Source organism: Astyanax mexicanus, chromosome 2 (assembly GCF_023375975.1).
Source record: "Astyanax mexicanus isolate ESR-SI-001 chromosome 2, AstMex3_surface, whole genome shotgun sequence".
Lineage (NCBI taxonomy): Eukaryota > Metazoa > Chordata > Actinopteri > Characiformes > Acestrorhamphidae > Astyanax > Astyanax mexicanus.
The window spans coordinates 5,568,289-5,591,460 of NC_064409.1; the positions used below are offsets into that span (position 1 = coordinate 5,568,289).

At 37.2% G+C, this 23,172-nt stretch overlaps 1 protein-coding gene across 2 annotated transcripts in view; it reads right to left on the bottom strand.

The window, feature by feature from the left end:
• camk1da (calcium/calmodulin-dependent protein kinase 1Da) overlaps positions 1-23,172 on the bottom strand; it is a 104,493-nt gene that overhangs the window by 29,301 nt on the left and 52,020 nt on the right. For both annotated transcript variants that reach the window (XM_022671814.2, XM_049475052.1), the window contains exons 2-3: positions 13,719-13,850; positions 7,328-7,402 (exon numbers count right to left, since the gene is read on the bottom strand). In XM_022671814.2, coding sequence (XP_022527535.2) covers positions 7,328-7,402; positions 13,719-13,850 — 207 coding nt within the window. The remainder of the gene's footprint in view (positions 1-7,327; positions 7,403-13,718; positions 13,851-23,172) is intronic.

The window sequence follows — 23,172 nt, forward strand, 5'->3', positions numbered from 1 at the left end:
TCCACCCCCCCAAAACACATTTTTCTAAAAGCCTTAATGACTATAATGTTAAAATATTAAAATTAAAATGTTGTTCATATAATTTGGGATGCACTAGGCTGCTCCCTGTCTGTTTTGGCTGCATATATGTTTCTCTATATATGAAAAAATGAATGTATTTTAGTAGCTACAATGTAAATATATTAAAGTTAAAGTTTAGTTAGACTGGAGTTTGTCTGGAGTTCTCTTGAGTCTCTGCACGGATCATCTTCATACTAGACTACATACGTCTGCTATGTTCTTGCTGGAGTGTGCGGGGGCGTGGCATGATGTGCAGGTGTGATGGATCACAGTATAAACCAATAGGGAGTCGGAATGGTATATGTTTGTACTTCTCTACATCCAATCACAATCAGATTCACTCTATCTGGATGGAGAGATTTATCTGTATAGGGGTTTTATTGAACAACTAGAAATGTAATTGTATAAAAATGTAAGAAGTAGAATATTTACACTTTATTGCTTGACACTTGCTTATACTGCATTTACATGGTTTGTGTGTGTGTGTGTGTGTGTGTGTGTGTGTGTGTGTGAGAGAGAGCCTGTACTAAATCTATTCTGTTATACAGATGGTACAGTACGAGCCTGAGGGGGTGGGTCAAACCTTCAGCCCCCCCATTGAGGACAGACCCCATTCCTCTCAGTAATCTCTCTCTCTCAAACACACACAACCACACACACACACACACACACACACACACACACACACACACACACACACACTCACATCCAAAGACCATTAACAGCAAAAAGATGAGCAGGCTCACAGCCAGCTATCAAATTAACACCCCGGAATTCAAGTTCTAATGAGTTTTCTGAGGGAGGGTGGAGGGATACGGGGTGGACAGGAAATGAATTGGGTTTTATCTCACCCAGTGGCTCCCTCTTCTTTCACACTCTCCTCAGACTAAAACAGCTGCCTCAGCTTAAACATCCGCCAACCACTGACAGCCATGCAGCTACAACTTCAATCTGAATTTGTGTACATCTTCCAAAAACTGCAGACAGTGTATTATATCACATATAATAAAATACCCTCAGTGAAATACAGCAGTGAATCTGCACTGATGTTGAATATAATGCCCACAAGCAGAACAATCCATTTACATTTACAAGACCACTGCAGTGTTTAAACCAGCAAATCTAAATTTAGCACTGGAGTCAAAGATGAGACAAGACCTAGACCGAATCTGAGCCAAAGCAAAGACTAGAAAGGTTATGTTTAAGTCAAGACCAAGACTTGATAAAGGTAGAATCTGGGTTCAAACCAAGTCTTTACAAAGGCAGAATCTGAGTCAAGACCTAGACTTTACAAGTATTCAAATCTGAGTCACGACTAAGAATTTACAGAGGTAGAATCTAAGATAAAACATAGACTTTACAGAGGTTTAATCTGAGACAAGACTAAGACTTTTTACATATGGAAACTGAGACAATACTAAGACTTTATAGATGTGGAATCTGTGGCAAGACTAAGACTGTATAGATATATAAACTGAGACAAACCTGAACTTTACAGAGGTAGATTCTGAGTCAAAATCAGGACTTTACAGAGGTAGAATCTGTGTCAAGACTAAGACTTCATAGAGGTAGAGTCTGAGCCAATACCTAGATTTTACAGATGTAAAAAAGTCAAAAACAAAAATATAAAGACGTAGAATTCGAGTCAAGACTACGATTTTATAAATGTAGAATTTTAGACAAAACTTTTATAGAGTTTATAGAGGTAGAATCTGAAACAAAACCTAGACTTTACAAAGGTAGAATCTGAGAAAAAACTACGACTTTTTAAATGTAGAATCAGAGTCAAGACAAGTTTGGTGGATAGTCATTTCCGGTTCAGACTAACCCACTATGATCAGAAGACCGTGGGTTCAAATCCTGTTAATGCTGCTTGCCATCAGCTGCCGGAGCCCTGAGAGAGCACAATTGGTCTTGCTCTCTCTCTCTCTGGGTGGGTACAGTAGATGGCGCTCTTTCCTCTTATTACTCCTAGGGTGATGTCGATCAGCACAAGGCTGCGTCTGTGAACTGATGTATCAGAACCAAGTCACTGCACTTTCCTCTGATGCTACTCGGCAATAAAAGAGGCGGAGTCTGACTTCACATGTATTGAAGGAGGCGTGTGCTAGTCTTCACCCTTCTGGCGTTGCGGCATCACTAGTGATAGAAGGAGTCCTAATAAGTGAGTTGGATAATTGTCAGCTTTAACAGCTTTAACAGCTGAAAGTATACCTAAACTTAACTTAAAAAATGTACTATTAAAAAATTAAAAAACAAACACTGAATGTCAATGGGTGCCTGCTTCAGCAACGAAACAAGGTACAGAAACTGCTGGAGTCTTCCTTTAAGAACTGACACGTCCCTGCTGGCCTGTATCTGTGTGTGTGTGTGTGTGAGAAAGATCACACGCACACATGTGTGTGTGTGTCCCTGTGCACACAGACACACACTAATGATTAGAGTGCAGTAATGACAGGGACAATCTACCACCCATCACCAAGGTTATGCAATTCTCCTGCGTAAGCATATAGCAGTGATCATCCTCTCTCTCGCGCTTTTGCTCTCGCTCTCGCTCTCATTCATTCTCCTTCCCTTGACCTCTTACTTTCCATTCCCACTCTCTCAAAGCACCACCATCAAGCTCAAGGCCAAGATCTCAATCACTTTTATTTTTCTTTCTGCTCTGAATCTGATTTACAATCAGCACATTTCTGCCCTTTTATGTGGGAGTGTGTCAGATAGTATTTGTCTCTGTTAAATCAGAAAACCCGCTCTCTCGCGCCTCTCTCTCGCGTCTCTCTCTCTTTTAGTAGGCCGTGCTTTCACTCAGACACTGTTCCAGAGGAAGCGCCTACAGGTCATTCCCAATGTCATCAACAGCCTACACAGAGAAAACCTTCTGATTTGGGTCACCATCAATAAAAACTGTTAAAAAAACAGATTTGCTGCACTGTATAAACACAAATCCGTCAGTATGGATCAATTAATTTCAATTAAACTTTTATTGGTAACACTTTCTATGAATGTCATCTCTATAAGACTCTATAAACATATTCATAACACATTATAATGCATTCATAAGGCATTATAAACATGGCTATACATATTTATTAAACTCTATATTTTATCATAGCCATGTTTATTATGCATCATGAACTGTGATTATAATGCATTATTGCTGTTTATAACATGTTATACGCTAATACCAAGGAACTCAGTCCCAGCTTGTAGACTTGTATCATGACTAAAACAGCTTCTGACTTATAAACACATCCTCAGTAATCATATAAATATATATTTTATATATTTAACCACTCATGAATTATACTTGTCTTGAATATAACGTTAGTTATAGTCAATTATAATGTATTATAACAGGTCTTTGTGCGCTCTAAGTAAAGTGACAGAGTTTTATTGTGGGACTAGATTTTTAAAGATAGATATATACTATTTTAACAAGCATATCATAAGCACAGCTTATAATGTATTATGATCACAAGTAATAATGCTTAATAAACATGGCTATAGTGGGTTATGCATTTTTATAAATATTTATAGCCATGTTTATAATGCCTTATGAATGCATTATCATATATTATGAATGTAGTTATAGAGTCTAATAAAGATGACATTCATAGAAAGTGTTACCCTTTTATTCTATAGTCCTGACGCTGTCAGTCTGCCTACTCTGGATTGTGAAAACTACTCACGACTCCAATACCACACTGACACGGACTTCCCTGATCACGCGACACTACAGCGTTCCGACTCCCCAAGTTACTGATTGTTTCCACCTGTCCTGTCTAGTATAAAAACCACTCAGTTTGCTCTGTTCCCTGCTGAGTACTGAATCTACTTATCTAGTTCTTCTACAACATATTTCGTTTGTTTATTGCCTTTTCTCATCAATTTGTTTCTGTTACCCATGGGGAGTTTCTCTGCAAACAAAGAATAAAGCAGACAAACATGTGATAAATGTGATTGTGTTTGGAGTCTCATGTTTTCCACACCTTTGAAACCTTTGATTTTAAACTGCCCTCTAGTGGATATATTCCTTAACATCCATGCCAACATAAATGATATGGAAGGATTGATCAGCCAATAAGAAGGGAGTATAAATGAGCATTTAGTATACCAACTAGAAAAAACACAGTATCATAACTAGAGGAGGGTAAAGATATATAAAAACAGCAAACTTATTTTTTTATTTTTTCATTTACTGTTAATAAGAACATTCTGTGGAAGTGTTGTCATCACCACACAGCCTCCAGAGAAAGGAAGAGGGCTGTCACTAAAGCAGTGAATGACTTAAAAATAAAACAAGCTAAATCTGAATGAGAGCTGGGTCAAAAGCCAATTTAACAGGAAATTCAAATAAATGTCACACAGCTCTTAACATGACCTGTTTACTAATCATGTCACACAGCTTGAATGTTCAAGATAAATATATTGAATATCCTTAAATATGGCAATAAGACACATTTACATAAGGGTTTTCAATGGTTCATGGACTGGTTAAAGGCCTTTCATTTTTCTCGTAACTTTCACTATTCTATATGACCGTATTTTTTGCAATATAAGGCGCACTTAAAATCCTTTAATTTTCCCCAAAATCGACATTCCACCTTTTAATCCAGAACCCCTTATGTATGAATTTTACCCGCTATTAAGGAGCAGTAAAGCTGCTAAAAGGTCTGGATCTAGAGGGTCTAATGATAGCATTATCATTAGCTGCTAACCGCTATTTCCTCGTTCAGAGGTGAATTTTATCGGCTTGTTGCCAGCAGCTAACCCAGCCTAGCACTGCTAGAGCAGCATTAGCATTAGCCGCTAACTGTGCAGAGCGCTAGCTCTTTAGTCATTCAGAGGTAAGTATATTGGTTGGACTGTAGTCTACGCATTTACTGTCTTAAAACAAGATACATAGGATTAACAGCTAGTTAATTTTGCCCTGGCTTGTAGCTGCTGCTAGCGGTTAGCCGCTAATGCTAATGCTCCAGCTCTAGTGCTAGAGAAATTTGGGAATCTAAGCTTACTGTAAACAAACAGAAGCACTTTGCTCATCCAAATGAACAGTTTTCAGGAGAAACATCTGTGTAGATTAACATCCAGCACTTGTTTGACTTTAAAAGAAAGTCTTTTTTATTACAGTTTTGTTTACTTAGCTTAGTTTTACTTAATTTAGTTAACCTACCTGCTGAATTTCCTTATAGAAGTTCCTTATAGTGTCTCTTAAAATGCGCCTTATAACCCAATGTCCCTTATATATGAAAATGGACCTGAAAATAGACGTGTAATGATAGTGCGCCTTATAGTGTGAAAAATATGGTAACCCATAAACCATTGCATTTAAACCAAAGCAAAGCAATGTCTGTAAGGTGCTGCACCACAGAGCTTCAGTGCAGCGCTGCCTTTGAGCCGAGCTTCACACCAGCAGCTGAAAGCATCCTGTGTTGTTTGCAGAGCAAAATCACAGATCGCACACGTTGCACTGTTCCCACAAACACATGCACACACTTCCCTGCGGTGACAATCTCAGCTCTTTGTGACTGTTATCTAACATGAGCCATCAGAAGCACTGTATTCATATATGTATGAGGAAACATACACATACAGTTCATCACATACTAGATTTCTTATCTCTATTTCTATCTTAGCTCTATTACTGTTAAAGGGTAACTAAACCCCTTGATTTGGGAGTAGTTTGGGAGTGGCACTGGGTGATGTATGGGTTTAGGGGCAGGGCATAAGGGAAAGCTGATTGGGCTGAGCAGTGTGCCTCAGATATCAGTGAGATCTGTTCTTGATCTGTGAACATACATTTTTAAATAATAGGTCTGTGCTTCTTCAGTGTTGCATTGTTAATTAACATTATTCTGAACTGATTTCGCTCATTCAAACAAACCTGAAAATGTTTTTAAAATACATACAGTTTTAACCAGTTTAACTGGTTCTATTTAAGTGATTTCTTGATTCTACAGGTCTGGCAGTAATCAGGCCTGGTTGTTTTTGGGTTTTTTTTCCAAAAAGTGTGATTATTTACAGTTAATTTATGAAGGGGGAGGGGCTTTTTTACATATTTAAAATGTATATAAAAAATATATATATTTTTTGTTATATTTACTCAGGTTATATTTGGATGAAATAAAATAAAAAATGATAGTCTAAAAATGTTAGCATGGCAAATGTTTAACAAATGCCACAGTATGTTAATAATTCTGGATCAAAAAGAAAAATATATCTGATACTAAATACATCTTGCCAGATTTACTGAATCTCAAGTAAGATATGAAACATTTTATTTAACAATGCACCTCCAGAAACTGTTTTTTTTTTTTCAACGACATCATTTAGCCTCATCTTGGATGCAATATTCTGGATTTTCATGGCCTGACTGGGGATTTTTCTCCTCCAAGAACAAAGGAAGTGCAGAAATCAGCTGTCTTAATTTTTAATGTTTCAGATTCTCGCTTGCAGATGAAGTTTTGCTTCTGAAATTAGGCCACTCTCTTGAGAATACACGAACTGCAATGAGATTGTGATTGCTCTCATTATGAAACATTAGCCTGTTATTACATCCTCAATGTTAGCAGAACATCAGACCAATGCTGGTGATTCTGAGTCGTTAATAAGGTCTAATTAATGTAATGGCCTGTCTGAGCGTGGGAGTGTTAGCTGTCCTTTAACACACACACATGCAGCCCAATTACAGTTTGGACACACCTTCTTATTCAATGCGTTTTCTTTATTTTCATGAATATTTACATTGTAGATTCTCACTGAAGCATCAAAACTATGAATGAACACATGTGGAGTTTTATGTACTTAACAAAAAATGAGCTGAACCTCCACAGTCACCGGACCTGAACCCAATCTAGATGGTTTGGGGTGAGCTGGAGCACAGAGTGAAGAAGGCAAAGGAGCAACAAGTGCTAATAAACACCTCTGGAAACTCCTTCTTTCCTTCAAGACTGTTGGAAAACTTTTCATTTCAGGTGGCCACCTCTTGAAGCTCATTGAGAGAATGATGCTAAGAGTGTGCAAAGCAGTAATCAGAGCAAAGGGTGGCTATTTTGAAGAAACTAGAATATAAAACATGTTTTCAGTTATTTCACCTCTTTTGTTAAGTACATAAAACTCCACATGTGTTCATTCATAGTTTTGATGCTTCAGTGAGAATCTACAATGTAAATAGTCATGAAAATAAAGAAAACGCATTGAAAAAGAGAAGGTGTGTCGATGATAATAGCAGGACACATGCAGTAATTCATTTTTCTATACTTACAGTTGCATTATAAGGTAAAGGTGATCTGAGCTTTCGTAGATATCTTCCAGAGCAACAATGTTCTCATGTTTTATTCTGCAAAAACAAAAAGCAGAGAAAAACAGGATAATTAGACTACATACATGATTACCATAGACTTAATGTATTCATGCGTGTTTAATCACATGGTTAAACACACACACACACACACACAATCCATGACATTTTCTGGGTAACAAGAAAGGTTTGTTCATTTTGCCATAAGACTAAAGACATTTAAAAGCCTTGAGGCGTGTACTGGCATTTTATCACAAAAAAAAAACAATAGAGACAAAGTAGGAGGAAAATGAAGAGGCTAAATGGCAAATCACACACCATGCTGAGCAGAACCATTATAAATCCAACAAAACACACATTTACATAAATTAATAAAGATTTGTAGTCTTTTCACACTGAGAGGAAAACACAGCAACGTCCACCCCCTGCAACATAACATGGATAACATGAAAACTCTAAAATGGATTACATGAACCACAAACAGCTCTGTTACAAAAGTGACTAGGCCTGTAACAATAATAAATTTTTTGCAGCTGATATATCGTCCCAAAAATGATTGCAATAAACAACATTATTGTCATTTTAAGACCATTAAATGACACAGACAAAATGATAATATATTAGCATGACAAAGCAAGTGGTTTACTGTTTTTTCAAGCTGGATTATTCACTGGGTTGATGACAGGCCCACTGTCATGTGACTATAGTGAGCCACCCTGATTGTTTGTGGCTAACACTAATATCCATTTGGCTTTAGTTTGGAATTAACAGGCTTTCCAACAGTATAAACACAAATGCCCTTCCTTTTTTGAAAGAACATTTTCAGGCAAATATTACTCATTGTGTCCCCAATTATTGTTTATATCGAGCATCCCTAACTATTTGCTAACTATTTAAACTAAATAACCTGCTGACTCAAGCTTTGAGCTGCTGTTTTAATTTAATACATTTTAATTCTCCTCAGTCACATACAGCTCTGGATAATATTTCTGAAATGAGTATATTGTGTGCGCAATCATTTAATTTTTTCTTTTTAATTAAATTTTCGTTTCCTCCCATTTTTAAGCCAATTTAGCAAGGCCAATTGTCCCACACAATCAGCTGTTACTCAAAAAAAGGTTGAAAACTAGCACACGCCTCCTCCGACCTCTTTTTTCGAACTGCTGCTGACGCAGCATTGCTGAGTAGTATCACAACGTTCTCTGAGGAAAGCACAACGACTCAGTTACGATACGTCAGCTCACAGACGCAGCCTTGTGCTGATCCACATCACCCTAGGAGTAATGAGGGGAAAGAGTGCCATCTACTGTACCCACCCAGAGAGAGAGCAAGGCCAATTGTGCTCTCTCAGGGCTCTGGCAGCTGATGGCAAGCTGCATGACCGGGATTGGATTTTTTTTCATTCTCAAGCAACGTCCACCCCCTGCACCCCACTGCAAGGTTGGCTGGCTATTAGCCTCACAACATTGCTCAGGTGGTTTGCTAGCCACATCTCAGAATGTGGCCTTTCTAGATCTGTATCAACACACATACACTCTCTCTCTATCTTTCTCTCTCTCTATCTCTATCTGTCTCTCTCTCTCTCCTACAGCCTGCAGTTAACACCACTCGCTATCTCGCTCTCTTGCTATCTCTCTCGCGCTCTCTCGCAGCTCGTCATGGTAACGGTTTCATGGTGGATGTGTGTGTACACATAAGCTCTGCATTTCAAGTGATTTCTGATCAGTGTCCAACCGGCATGGAATAACAGGTTGGCCGGTGACGCAGGCGCGAGGGGACAGGCGTACGCTCATGCAGATAATGGACCAGGGCAGAACATCAACAGGTGGAACGCAGAGAGGGAGATATTGCATTTTCCTCCACCCGGCTATTAACTCTTTCTCTCTCTCTCTCTCTCTCTCTCTCTTTCTCTCTTTTTCTCTCTCTCTCAATGGAGTTATTGAGCTGCAGCTGGAGGCCTGTGGTGCCGGCGCACTGGAAGCCTATAAAAGCATGCACAGCCTTTTCATCTGTGTTCAATACTATCTGTGTCTTAAGAGAATCAGAATGACTCAAATCACAAAGGCAGATCATAGCCTAAAACTATTAAATATAATCATAATCATTATCATAGAAGATCTACTTCTATTTGAATTAGGGGTGAGCAATATGGTCCTAAAATAATATTACAATATTACATGGTATTTTATTCACCATAACGATACTCTTGGTGATAAGACAAAACACTGATTTAAAAAAAAAAAAATTCAAGAATACACTACTGCAAAAAATGAAAATTTCATTTTATTATTGCATTTAATATGATATGAGACATCCCTAACTGAGATATTAAAAAAATACAAGAATTTTATCAGATTTGTAACAGAAGTCAATGGTCCAGAATGATACCAGTCAAGATACGAATAAGGCATTTCAAATATCTCCATATATCGTCACTGTCCAATAAAAAAAACACTTATCTCCAAAACAGCAACTTTACAGGAGAGAGAAAAAACCTTCAAAAAAACTTTCAATAAAAGTCAATGTAAAAAGAGTTTTTTTCAGTTCATTTTGAAGGGTTTTTTTATTGGTCTGTTCATCAAGAAATGTTGGCACAGTATAAGGGACAGTTTGTCTGTTCAAATTATGTAGTAAACTAAAAATCGACAAAAATGGAGATAAATGTTTTTCATTGGACAGCGACGATATCCAGCATTAAAGTAAAATAAATGATACTGGACAGATATAAACTGTCTCTAGTAGTAGATATATAATGGAAAATGAGAACAGTGTGATTTTTTTTCTTTTACTAAAAACAGCAAAAAATTTAGTACCCTGATGTGATATTTAGGGGTGGGTGATATGGCACAATATTTACAGGTATAATATATATATATATATATATATATATATATATATATATATATATATATATATATATATATTATGATGTTCACGATATACAAAAATGTTGGCGATATCATTACATAAACTACGATATAGCACACCCCTTAATTTAAATAAACAGGAATCAATATTTGGTGAAATAAGAGTTTTTAAATCACAGTTTTCATGCATCTTGGCATCATGTTCTCCTCCACCAGTCTTACACACTGCTTTTGGATAACTTTATGCTGCTTTAATCCTGGTGTTAAAATTCAAGCAGTTCAGTTTGGTTTGATGGCTTGTGATTGTCCATCTTCCTCTTGATTATATTCCAGAGGTTTTCAATTTGGTAAAATCAAATTTTTGATTTACAACTCATCACTTTTAAGTTGTCTAATTTTTTTTTTCTGGAGCTTTATGTTCTGCTTCCACCAATTCTTCGAATTGTTTAAATTAGCATAAAAATTCTCCTATAGCATCTTTACACAGAGAGCAAACAGCAGCATCGTCAATGGTCATTCACTCTTTTTATCTTTTGCAATGGTAGAAACTCTGTCTGTTAAAAGATTAGGCACAACCCTAATTATCACAAGCATATCTCACTTTCATTAAGCTGCTTTCTCTCTTTCTTTCTCACAGTGTCTCTTCCAGTCCTTAACAATGAGTGGGCAGAAAACTGTGGCATGACTCATCCATTGCTTCTGAAAGCATCTCCGTTAATTGCAGGGAGAGAAGCCGAGAAAAGAGAAAGAGAGAGAGAGAGAGAGAGAGAAAGAAAAACCCCTTTATTCATATTAAAACTTATGAAAGAAGAAAAAAAGCTTATGAAAGAAGTTATGGCACAATAGCGCATCAATAAACCGCAACAATCACAGCTCCAGTCATATTGTTTCACAGTCTTAAATCAAGCATGTATGAATAAATGAATCAGTGGTTGAAAGTGGATCTGGGAGGTGACTTTTTTAACACAATGTTGGGGAACAACCAGCCAAAACACTCAGGATAGGAAAACCAGTGAATGGGTTTTGGAAACGTGCAATAGGAACATAATAGTCTACAAAAATTGAGTAATCTACTCAGAAACAGTACAGAAAACTGATTGCTAGATAGTGGGCCTGCAGCACTATTCATCACATGATTATCTGTATTTTTTTAAGCACATATACTGCACAGATTGTACTAGTCCATCTAAAAAATATATACATTTAATTGAAAAGTGACTTCAGTAATTCAGTTCAAAATGTGAAACTCATATTATATAGATGTTTTATATAGATGTGTTTATTTCTTTTATTGTTAAAGATTATGCCTTACAGCCAATAAAAACCCAAAAATCTCTGCCTCAGAAAATGTGGTAATTATATAAGAGCAATTGGTACTTTTGGTAGTGTGGGCAGTGTGCCAAATCCTGCTGAAAAATAAAATTCCCATCTCCATAAAAGTTGTCAGTAGCAGAGGGAAGCATGAAGCACTCTAAGATTTTCTTTAGTCTTGATAATAAAACACAGTGGATCAACACCAGCAGATGACAGACATGTCTCTCCAAACCTTCACTGATTGGTGGAAACTGTGTGTCTCTCCACTTTTCCTCCAGACTCTGATCCCTTGATTTACAAATGAAATGTAAAAATTACTGATGATCAGTGTGTGCCCAAAGCTCCAGTACTAGGTCAGTATTAAATAAAGCAGTATTAGGTCAAAAGTTTGGACATCTCAGTAACCACCACGGACACCATAGCAACACCATATCAACTAGCCATGAATCATATATATATGTCCACGCTGTCCGCTGTTTATATGCTCTCCCTCTGTCTAATTACAGGCCTACAGCGTTGCCCGGGAGACGTCCATCAAGCTGTCCATCATCCATCCGGCTGTTATGATATGAGGATCAGGAGACAGAGAGTGAAGGACAAAGCGGAGCATCAGTCTCCAGGGCACGATCGCCGTGACAACAGTGATTTCACATCAAACACAACATGAAGCCATGTCTGATGAGCCTTTATGGAGGGGTGAAAACACGTGCCCCCCTCCCCCCAAAAAGCCCATAATATGTATTCCAGAGAGGCAGTAGCAGAAGTTCACCTTCACAAGCAGTGCAGAGCTGGAGTGCCATCATTACCATACACAAATACACTAAACAAATATTTAGTAGTAGTAGAAGAAGAAGAAGAAGAAGAAGAAGAGGATAAATACGAGGAAAAGTAGAATGAGGTTAAAGAAGTAGAAGAAGAAGAGGAGGGAGAAAGAGGGTTAAGAAAAAAAGAAGACCTGGGAAAGAGGGGAAAAAGATGAGAGTGTAAAGTACACTATATTCACAAAAGTACTGGTGCATCAGCACACACCTGACTGATCACATGATGCCTCCCATCATGTACTATCACCTGAGTATTAATTTCACCTGTTACCCAAATTTTATACATCTTTGCACTTCACCCACTCCTGGCTGAGTATTAGATTTGGTTACAACCATCAATACAAAGCGTTTATCTTGACTTTTATGGAGATGCGGATTTCATTTTCCAGCAGGACTTGATACACTGCCCAAATAGCCAAAAGTACCAATTGGTCTTATATAATATTCAAATTTCCTTAGAGACTGATGTTTAGGGTTTTTATTGGCTGTAAGCCACAATAATCCACAATAAAATAAATAAACGATGAAAATAGATCACTCTGTGTTTAATATCTATTTATAAAATCTACAGCTCTGAAAAAAAATAAAAGACCACTTCAGTTTTTGAATCAGTTTTGCTATTTATAAGTATATTTTTGAGTAAAATGAACATTGTTGTTTACTCTACTCTAAGTAAAACATTTCTCCCAAATTCTAAATAAAAATATGTTTAGATATTTAAAGAGTTTTCAGACTTCAAATAATGCAAAGAAAACAAGTTCATATTCATAACCTTTTAAGAGTTCAGAAATCAATATTTGGTGGAATAACCCTGGTTTTTAATCACAGTTTTCATGCATCTTGGTATCATGTTCTCCTCCACCAGTCTTACACACTGCTTTTGGATAACTTTATGCCACTCCAGGTTTTTAATTTGGTAAAGTCATAGAAATTCTTTCTTTCTTGCTTTCTTGTTTTTCCAGAACTGTATATTATATATTCAAAATTTGAGTTTAAAATGTTTCATTAAATAAATTACTGGAATAAAGTAACTTTTAAATGATATTTTAATTATTTGAGATGCATTAATATATGACAACACAAAATCAGAATGGATTTTGGCTTGTGCATTAAATAAAATGAATGATTCCTCTCTGGAAGCTCTGCTGTTTGCTGACATGCCCCACACCTTGCTCCAGTTTCCTTTGCTGAACTGGACACGGATGCTAGAGTAACCACAGCAACGGGGGTTAAACAGCAGATAAGCAATCTCCAATCCATGTAGCGGAGGTACACAGTGTGACATGCAACGTGCTCGTGTCTGCGAGTGTGTGTGTGTGTGTGTGAGTGTGTGTGTTTAAGGGAGAGACTCACTTGCGGAGCACAGCAATCTCATTTTCAATGCTGCTCTCTTTCCCCTTCAGGGCCTTTTTCGGGATGCACTTCACGGCAAACATCTTGCCTGTAGCTCTCTCCTGAGCCAAAACCACCTCTGAAAACGCACCCCTAGGAGAAAGAGCAAAAAATACATATAGTTATATAGTTATACTTACTTTATTACACATGCTGAGTGAAAAATATGATATTTATTTCCATTTTCTTTCATATTTCTCCGGGGTGCATGTTTGAATTATGTATGCAAGTGAGTGTATATGAAATATCAGAAATGTCAAGCAGTAGCACATGTTGTGATGGAGTAGTTCTAATGCAATCATTACTAGAAGATGAATGGACGACACACAGATTCCCTTTTTCCCTTAACCACACACACACACACACACACTCTGACAACAGGATTAATGAACACAACACCGCTCTCTACAGACATGAGCAAGATGGAGCTGTTTACAGAAAAGTCATTGCCCATATCACTGCCCTCTGGTCTCCACCAATCCCACCAAATCCTTTAACTGCCCCATCCTGCTTAACTCAAATAGACACACACACACACACACAAACAAGCCTCATGCCTTTAAAGCAGGGGTATTTAATTAGAATTCAGTATGGTCCAGTTAGAGAAAATTTCAACAGGCCAAGGTCCGGACAGATTTTTAACATGTGTTATGATTCAGTGCTATATCCTGTAAGGTTGTTTTAACTATAACGAAAAAAAATTATAATAATAATAATAATAAATGCCTCTTTGGCCAAATTTTGTTTACATTCCTCACCTGTTCTCTTTTTTTCCGCCCGTTCTCGGGCTCCCTATCTCCTTATAAAGGCGTTTTTTCACGGCTGCGTCCCAATTCAACAGCCGGAGCAGCGGGACCCGCGACCCTAACAACACGGGTTCGATCCCGCATGAGGAGCGGTGTGTTTATTATATATTTTTTGCTTACCGCGTCTGCACAGATCTGATTGGCAGAGAAGAGCGTTTGGTAATCTTACTCCACACGTGATTGGTCTGTGAGTTTACTGCGCACAGTACGCAGAAAAGCGCATATAAAGTTAAATACTTCTCTGTAGTTTATCGGTTTGGGTCCACATTGGACAATGTTTAGGTCCAGACCCGGACCGCGGCCCGCCTATTAGCGACCTCTGCTTTAAAGGATTATAACCATAAATAACAGTGCAGAGTTTAATGTAAAGAATCACTCGCCAACTGTTTAGGCTTAGGGTTTGCGCTGCAGCCTGTGTCAATTGGAACATTTCACTGGCAAATTCTACTATCAAAAGCAATAGTATAATAAACCACAACAGACTACCACAAGATGAGTGCTTATACCTTTGAAAAATGCTTGCAAGACAGCCCAAGAATCTTACAAAAATACAAGACTTTTACTAGAAATAATGGGTGAAAAATCTCTTTTACAGGCGTTTTTACAGCTGTTTACTTGGAGAGTTTCTCCCTCTGTTTGGTTTGGTTTCACACAGGCTTAAACCTAAACGCACCAAACGCAAAACCAATAAACCACGTGAGCAAATCGTCTCCTCTGATTGGTCAGAGCTAGTAAATATAGCAAGAAGCTTCTGTGTTACAGTGCATATATCTGTGCAATTTAAAGCTGCTTTAGCACAGAAAGCTGTGCTGTCGCATGGCTGCGAACAGTGACGCTGCACAGACCGCATGTGTAAACAGCATGGAGCAGCAGCAGAGACAGCTTTTGTTCATAGCTGTCATAATTGGTGTTATCTGGCTAATTTTAAAATCAGATTAAACTGTGCCTTATCAGCAGTTTAGCTCTAATAAAAGGAGTATATTTGATAGCTGGGTCGGATTGAGACCAGATCACGTTCTCACCACAAGCGAACCGCTCCAGTTGTTCTGATCCACATTGAGTGCAATTACTGTTTTCACACCTGCTTAATCGAAACTCACTAAAGGTACAAATGAATCGGAGCCTGTTTTAAATTGACAAAATAGTGCTGGTGTGAAAACATCCTTCGACTCTTTGCTGACTAGTGCAAATCACACACTGTGCCCATATGTTGTTTCAGATAATTCCCCTTTCTTGTTAATACTTGTAAATGTATTTTTGTATATGGTATTTTGTAAAAGATGGTAATAACAATAAGCACATATTTAGACATAAATAAATGTAAGCTTTTCACCTTCACCTAGGTTTTGGAAAATCATGGAAATTTTTACTTTTTAAAATATGATTTTAGCTTGGTTTCCAATAGTGCACTCTAAGAAATATAGGTACAGATTTGTACTTAAAATGGTACAAAGCTTGTCTCTGGGGCTGTACCTTATATTGAGGTACAAAAAAGTACCTTTCAGTGAAAGTCCTTTTTTATACCCATGGTTTTTGTGCCAGTAAAGATTATAAAGATTATAAACATTATCATCAACTGAATATGGCTCAAAAACTTGATGATTCAAAATTGTCTGGCTTTCAAATAAAAAATGTGCAATTTAAATATATATTGTTTATTGGTACATTGGTACAGAATACTGAATGTTCCTTTTGGCTGGTTAAATGGTAGAAATCTGTACTTATTTCTGTTAGAAATTACTTTGTACTTCAGAGGGAACAAATCTGACCCTGTAAAGACCAATATTGTACCTTTGAGGGTACAATTATGAAGAGTGTACCTTTGAGTACAAAAAAGTACTCATATCGTACCTCTGTTTTTTAGAGTGTGTCATTATGTTCCCAGTCCATATAGTTCATATAAAAATGCTAAATAGCAAATAGCAAAATTTTACACACTTACACCTATTGAGTTTACATCTGCTTTAGAAATGTTATTAGTAGAAATAAAGAGAGATTTTAAAGTAAAAAGTGTAAAAGTAACATATAACACAGGCCACAACCTCAGAACTCAAGGGAAACAATTAAATACATCAAAAATATAGGACAGTTTCCAGATCCCTACCTACAAAGTTTTTTTAGGACATTTCTGTCATGAAAATGCATGAAAGTACACAACAACACACACACACACTTTAAACCACAGCCTTCTCCCTTTTTTGCTTAGACACACACACTCTCTTGGTGAGATCCCTGAGGCAGGGTCTTTGGCAGGCCAGTGTCCCGAATGGATGATTCTGAAGCACTCAGAACTACACAGATATACAGAAAAAAAACAGCATTGTGATTTTGCTCTTTGTGCTGCACTGTGCTGTACCGACTGTGTCTTACAAATCTTTTCATCAGTTTCTCTGATTTTGCTATTTATAGGTTTATGTTTAAATAAAATAAACATTGTTGTTTTATTCTATAAACTACAGACAACATGTTTCCTTAATTTCAAATATAAAATGAGAAATGTCTGAAATAAATGCAAATAAATGCATATAAATGCAAATAATGCAAATAAAAGGTCATATTCACAAAGTTTTAAGAGTTCAGAAATCAATATTTGGTGGAATAACCCTGGTTTTTAATCACAGTTTGTAATCATGCATCTTGGCATCATGTTCTCCTCCACCAGCCTTACACACTGCTTTTGGATAACTTTATGCTTTATACTCCTGGTGCAAAAATTCAAGCAGTTCAGTTTGGTTTGATGGTTTGTGATCATCCATCTTCCTCTTGATTATATTCCAAAAGGTTTTCAATTCGGTAAATTCAAAGAAACTCATTCTTTTAAGTAGTAATCAATCACATAAAAAAGAAATGCTGTCAAACTTTGACTACTCTGAGCATTAACTGAGAAAATCTATCAATTCCCATACAGAACTGCATGGTGGAACTCGTTAGTTAATTTTGCCCGCTCTGATGTGTCCGAGACTCAGTGGACTATAGGTTGAGTGATGTACTTTTGAGAGGGATATCTGGTTAGTATCATTAAAAGAAAGTCTGTACTCTGCTTCATTGATAAGGCATGTTAGTTTTACACATTTTACAAGCACGAGGTAGAGTCAAAGTCAACTACATTATCTGCAAATTTGGACTAAAGATCGTCTGATAACGAAAGTGTGCTTCTATTTGAATGCCACTTAATATTGCTATCCCAATATCAAAATCAGTACAGGGATTTCAAAACTACCTTTAATGGGTTCTGAAACAGTGAGTGTGGTCCATACTGTCATCTAGCCAGGAAGAAATGATTCTCACAATGGTATGATTCACCTGATAGAGCCTTTTTATCATGCTATATAGCATATAGCCATATTAGAGATAGACCAATCAGTGCTTTAGAAGCTGACACACTTATTTTTTGTGTGCTCTCTTTACTTTACATTTTGGAATCAACCACATGAAAAATGCTGTTCAACTCTGACTACTGTGAGCACTAGCTAAAAAAGTCTATCACTTCCCATACAGAACTGCATGGTGGAGCTCGTTAGCTAATTTTGCTCGCTCTGCTGTGTTCAATACTCAGTGGACTAGGATGCATGATGTACTCTTGAGGGAGATATCTGGTTACTATCATTAAAAAAGTCTTTACTCTGCTTCATCTTTAAGGCATGTTAGTTTTACACATTTTACAAGCACGAGTTATTAGTGGCTTCTATTAGAATGCCACTCAATATTGCTATCCCAATATCAAAATCAGTATTGAGAGAGAAAACATTATGAGATTATTCTTTACTTCTGAAATATTGCCTATCCCTACCTGGAGCTGATGAGTCTCAAAGGGAATTGGGACTGATTAATCATGCCCATGAGTGCAAATCGCGGCTCCACCCCGCCATAATGGAGCTCAGATGGAGCTCATTACCGGATTACTCCTCAGGGCCGGCTAGCCCGAAAGCACGAGAGTGCTAAGATCATCATAACGCAGCAGAGAGAGGGTAATTTCAGCACTCAATTAATATAAAGGAGAACTTTTGGCCTCAATACATTACACTCATACACTAACTCATAACTATCTTAGTCACATGACTCTGAACAGAACTGTATCTGATACTGTACATGATACTGTGTGGAGACTTTAGAGATCTGAGCACATCTTTAAAAACAATGTATTACTAGTAAATAAAAGTTTGTAAAAAAAACATCTCTAGATCATTTAAGAACAAATACAAGCAAATAAATAAATACAATACATAGTAACAAGAATTTATCACATTATAAAAAGTAAACTAATAGTTGATCTCTTGTTCCAAATGCAACATATGCTATGCTTTTTCTATGATATTACTAGTTTGTTGGTCTCTATGGTGTTGCTATTGGGTTGCTATGGTATCTAGGTGGTTGACAGCTGATTGCTATGGCGTCCCAAGTAGTTGCTATGGTGTTGCTCTGTGGTTGATATGGTATTCTAGGTGCTTGTTATAGCGTCCAATGTGGTTGCTGTGATGCCAGTGTGTCTTTGCTATCGTAACGACAAGAAAAGTATTTTTCCTTGCGAAACGCACAAAAGGAGTGTACTAATTCTCCTAATTAACTATAGGTGTGTATAGGGCATAACATAAAATGAGCCAATCCGCGTGTCACATGCCATTCCTTTTAATAGCCAGGTGTGCTCTGACTTTGGTGCATTGCTATTTTAACGGCGCAGCACTTCTATTTCTACTTCTCAGCAACGTAAACTGAATGTAAACCTGAATGTTGCTAATATTTATTCTAATAAAGTTATTTATTTATTTATTTAAATTTGAAAGGTGGCTAAAACTGTAGAACAGTAGAGCATGTCTGCTGCATGGGTAAAGAAAATTATATTTAACTTAAAGGAGAACTCAGGTGTAAAATTGACTTTGGGTGTAGTAATGGCGGCGCTCTGAGCTGAAAGCTAGCATTATGGGATGTAAACAGTGGTTTTTAATAAGCTTCTTGTGCACTTTTAAAGTTCTTAAAAGTGCCTTGTTTTAAATGTCAGAGATCTACAGATTCTAGCAAGGAGGTGTGGAGCTACTTTGAGCTGGATAACGGTGGAAAAGGCGATTTATCTGGGCAAAATATGCCCCAATACAGTTGTTTAGGGTACTGGGAAAAAAAAGAACAAAATGCCTGTATCTCAGAAAGCTGTAAGAAAGCGGAGGTGTACTATTCATCAAGGGTAAGTACTTTTTATCATGTTTTACTACAACAAAAGTCAATTTTACACCGAAATACTCTTTTAAATTATATTTAAGGCTGTGCTATGGTGAGGCTGTGCTGCTCAGCTGTTCTTTGCGTCACAGGGCTTCTTCTTTCCACTCTACCCTCCCTGTTCTGGCGATGGCAGAACCTAGACGACAGGGATAAGATGCCAGATTGAGATTGCGCTGGTTTGAGGCTGTGCTGGCCTGACATTTGAAAACACTCATTTGCTGATGAAGTTCCGGAGAAAAAAAAAAGAGAAAAAAGGAAAAAAGGCACGGCCTCATCCACCATCTGCCACGACACGTAAAAGCCTTAAAACATTCAGTCAGGAATTAAAGGGTATATTTGTCTAGGCAATCTCTGCTTGTTGCTACGCTACACAAACCACCACACACACAGAGCACACCAACACGGCTGGGTGCATAAATGCTCCTTCAAACAGATTTGTACGCAACACACACACATAGAAACACACACGAGTCATATAAAGACACACTGTTGGACAAGTGACAAATCCTTCCCTGAAATTCAAAACTGTCTCCGCTGTTTCTTCTCTATCTTATGCACATACGACTTACACTGCATGTGTGTGTGTGTGTGTGTGTGTATACACACACATGCGTGGGCACAGCTTTGAAACTGGTTCCTCAGTAGAAAACAAAAAAGCAGCAGCAGCAGCAGACGCAGGATCTGAAAGGTCTGCAGAGATAAACACAGCATGCTCACACACACTGACCCTCATTAAGACCGTCTGCCCTCTGTCTGCACTGCAGCCTGTAGCATCCGTGCACCAGATCATAACAACATGTGAACAACATCTCCACACACACACATATACACACACACACACACACACACACACTCACAAACTCAAAACATCTTAGGTTTGTATTCAATAGCATGTGTGATAAAATAAAACAAAAATATGCACATCTGTTCACAATCAACTCAACAAGGCCAAAAAGGCCTGGGGTGTAAGAAATTATTCATAAATATATCAAAGTATTGTGATATATTATTGTTGTTCTTTGTGCTGTGATTAAACACAAGCAGCTAGATAGCTAGATGTGTTACTTGATACAAACTCAATATAGTCAATATAAAAAGTATATTTTTTTTACTTTCCTTTTCATCCATTATTCATTTATCACAAAATTTGGACACAGATTGCCATAATATGGATTAGAAAATTACTCCAATATAGGGCTATTCACTGTATATCAACTCTACCTCTTCACAACTTTACAACTGATGCTCTCAAACTTTAACTTTAATTAAGAAGCAAGAAATTCAAGTTATTAACTCTTGACGAGTTCAGCACAGCTGTTAACTGAAAGCCTGAATTCTAATATAATACAAAATGTTCCGGTTTGTTTAACACACGTTTTTTTTTTTACTAAATTATACATATATACATATATATCTCCTCCACCAGTCTTACACACTGCTTTTGGATAACGTTATGCCACTCCTGGTGCAAAAATTCAAACAGTTCAGCTTGATTTTATTCCAGAGGTTTTCAATTTAATAAAATCAAAGAAACTCATTATTTTTCAGTTGTCTCTTATATATTTGAACTGCTGCTGATGCAGCATTGCTGAGTAGCATCACAGCGCTAACGCTCGGAGGAAAGCGCAGCGACTTGGTTCTGATACATCAGCTCACAGATGCAGCCTTGTGCTTATCACCCTAGGAGTGATAAGGGGAAAGAGCTCCATCTACTGTATCCACCCAGAGAGAGCAAGGCCAATTGTGCTGTCTCAGGGCCCTAGCAGCTGATGGCAAGCTGCATGACCGGGATTCGAACCAGCAATCTCCTTGACATGACTTGTGGCATGTCAGTTTACTTCAACGCTTACACTATTACAATACATTGCAATTTATTAAATCATAAAGTATCATATCTTCAGGTTCTTGCCAACATACTGTATCTAGCATATGAAGCAAACAAATATTCCAACACAAATTAAGAAGGGGCTGACAGGGTGGGATACATATTACTCAGAGAGAAAGAGACAGAAAGCTAGAGGAGAAGTGAGAGTATATTAATGAAGTATACTGTATGAAGGAATGAGACACTGTATGCTGTAGATAAACAGCTGAACCCCCTCCAACCACTTAAAAAAAAACACCCACTGTTTTAGGTCATAAGTGAGAGAGTGACATTTACAAGGATGCTGCTGTTCGAGCAGATCTCTCCTGGTTAAACAACTAAAAAACTGAAACTGTATCTAAAACTGTATTTAAATTATCCTGCCTTTATCCTGCAGCTCCCTAAAGCTATTTTTTATCATGTAGTTGGAATACAGGCCGAGATCAGAACAGGCAGATTTCTGTTCCAAAGCTGAATGGCAATCAACCAATTTATCACTTTTATTTTGGCCGATCTACACAGCAATTTTATGAAGTGCACTCATTGCATAATTAAGCGTTCCCATTGTGCTGTATAGCTAATTGCCTCAATGCAGTGCTTACTTAAACAAATGTTTTCCATTTAATAATTTAAAAAATGCATGTTTGGTCCATTTAAGTGATAAATAAAGCTAATACAGCTTAATAAAGCTAATAAAGTCACACTTCAGCCTATTTGACTAAACAATTAAGAATCTGATAGATAGATAGATAGATAGATAGATAGATAGATAGATAGATAGATAGATAGATAGATAGATAGATAGATAGATAGATAGATAGATAGATAGATAGATAGTAACGGGTTACACTACTTTATTACTAATGCCTTACATTCCAACTTTACTAGAAAAGGTAAATATTGTAACATGTTACAACAAGTTACTTTGTTCAGCAATGTTTATTTGTAATTGACATTAGATTACTGGTAAATTACATTTCTGTTTCATATGTAATAACTTGTTCAGCATTACACTATTGTAATGACTAATGCTACTACATTACAGGCAAAAAAGAAATTATTGTAACATGTCATGCTACTCTGTACAACAATAGCCTATTGTCATGCATAACTACTACATATGAGACATATGAGATATTACCCCATTTTTTTAAGTGATAGACAACACAAACTATTGCATATGTGTTAAGTGGAACATAAATGCTCAAATAAAAATCTAAAAAAAAGTGTGACGTGCAAATGTATTCAGCCCCCCTATATCAATACTTAGTAGAGCCACCATTCGCTGCAATTTTAATTGTAAGTGCTTTGGGGTTTGTCTCTACCAGCTTTGCGCATCTAGAGACATACTGAGATTTTTGCCCATTCTTCTTTACAAAACAAGCTCAAGCTCAGTCAGGTTGGAGGAGAGTGTCTGTCTGCATTAACAGCAATTTTCATGTCTCGTCACTGAAGCTCAATCCCATTTTATTTGATTTTTTTTTTTTTTTTTTGAAAACCATGTATCATTTCTCTTCCACTTCACACTTATGCA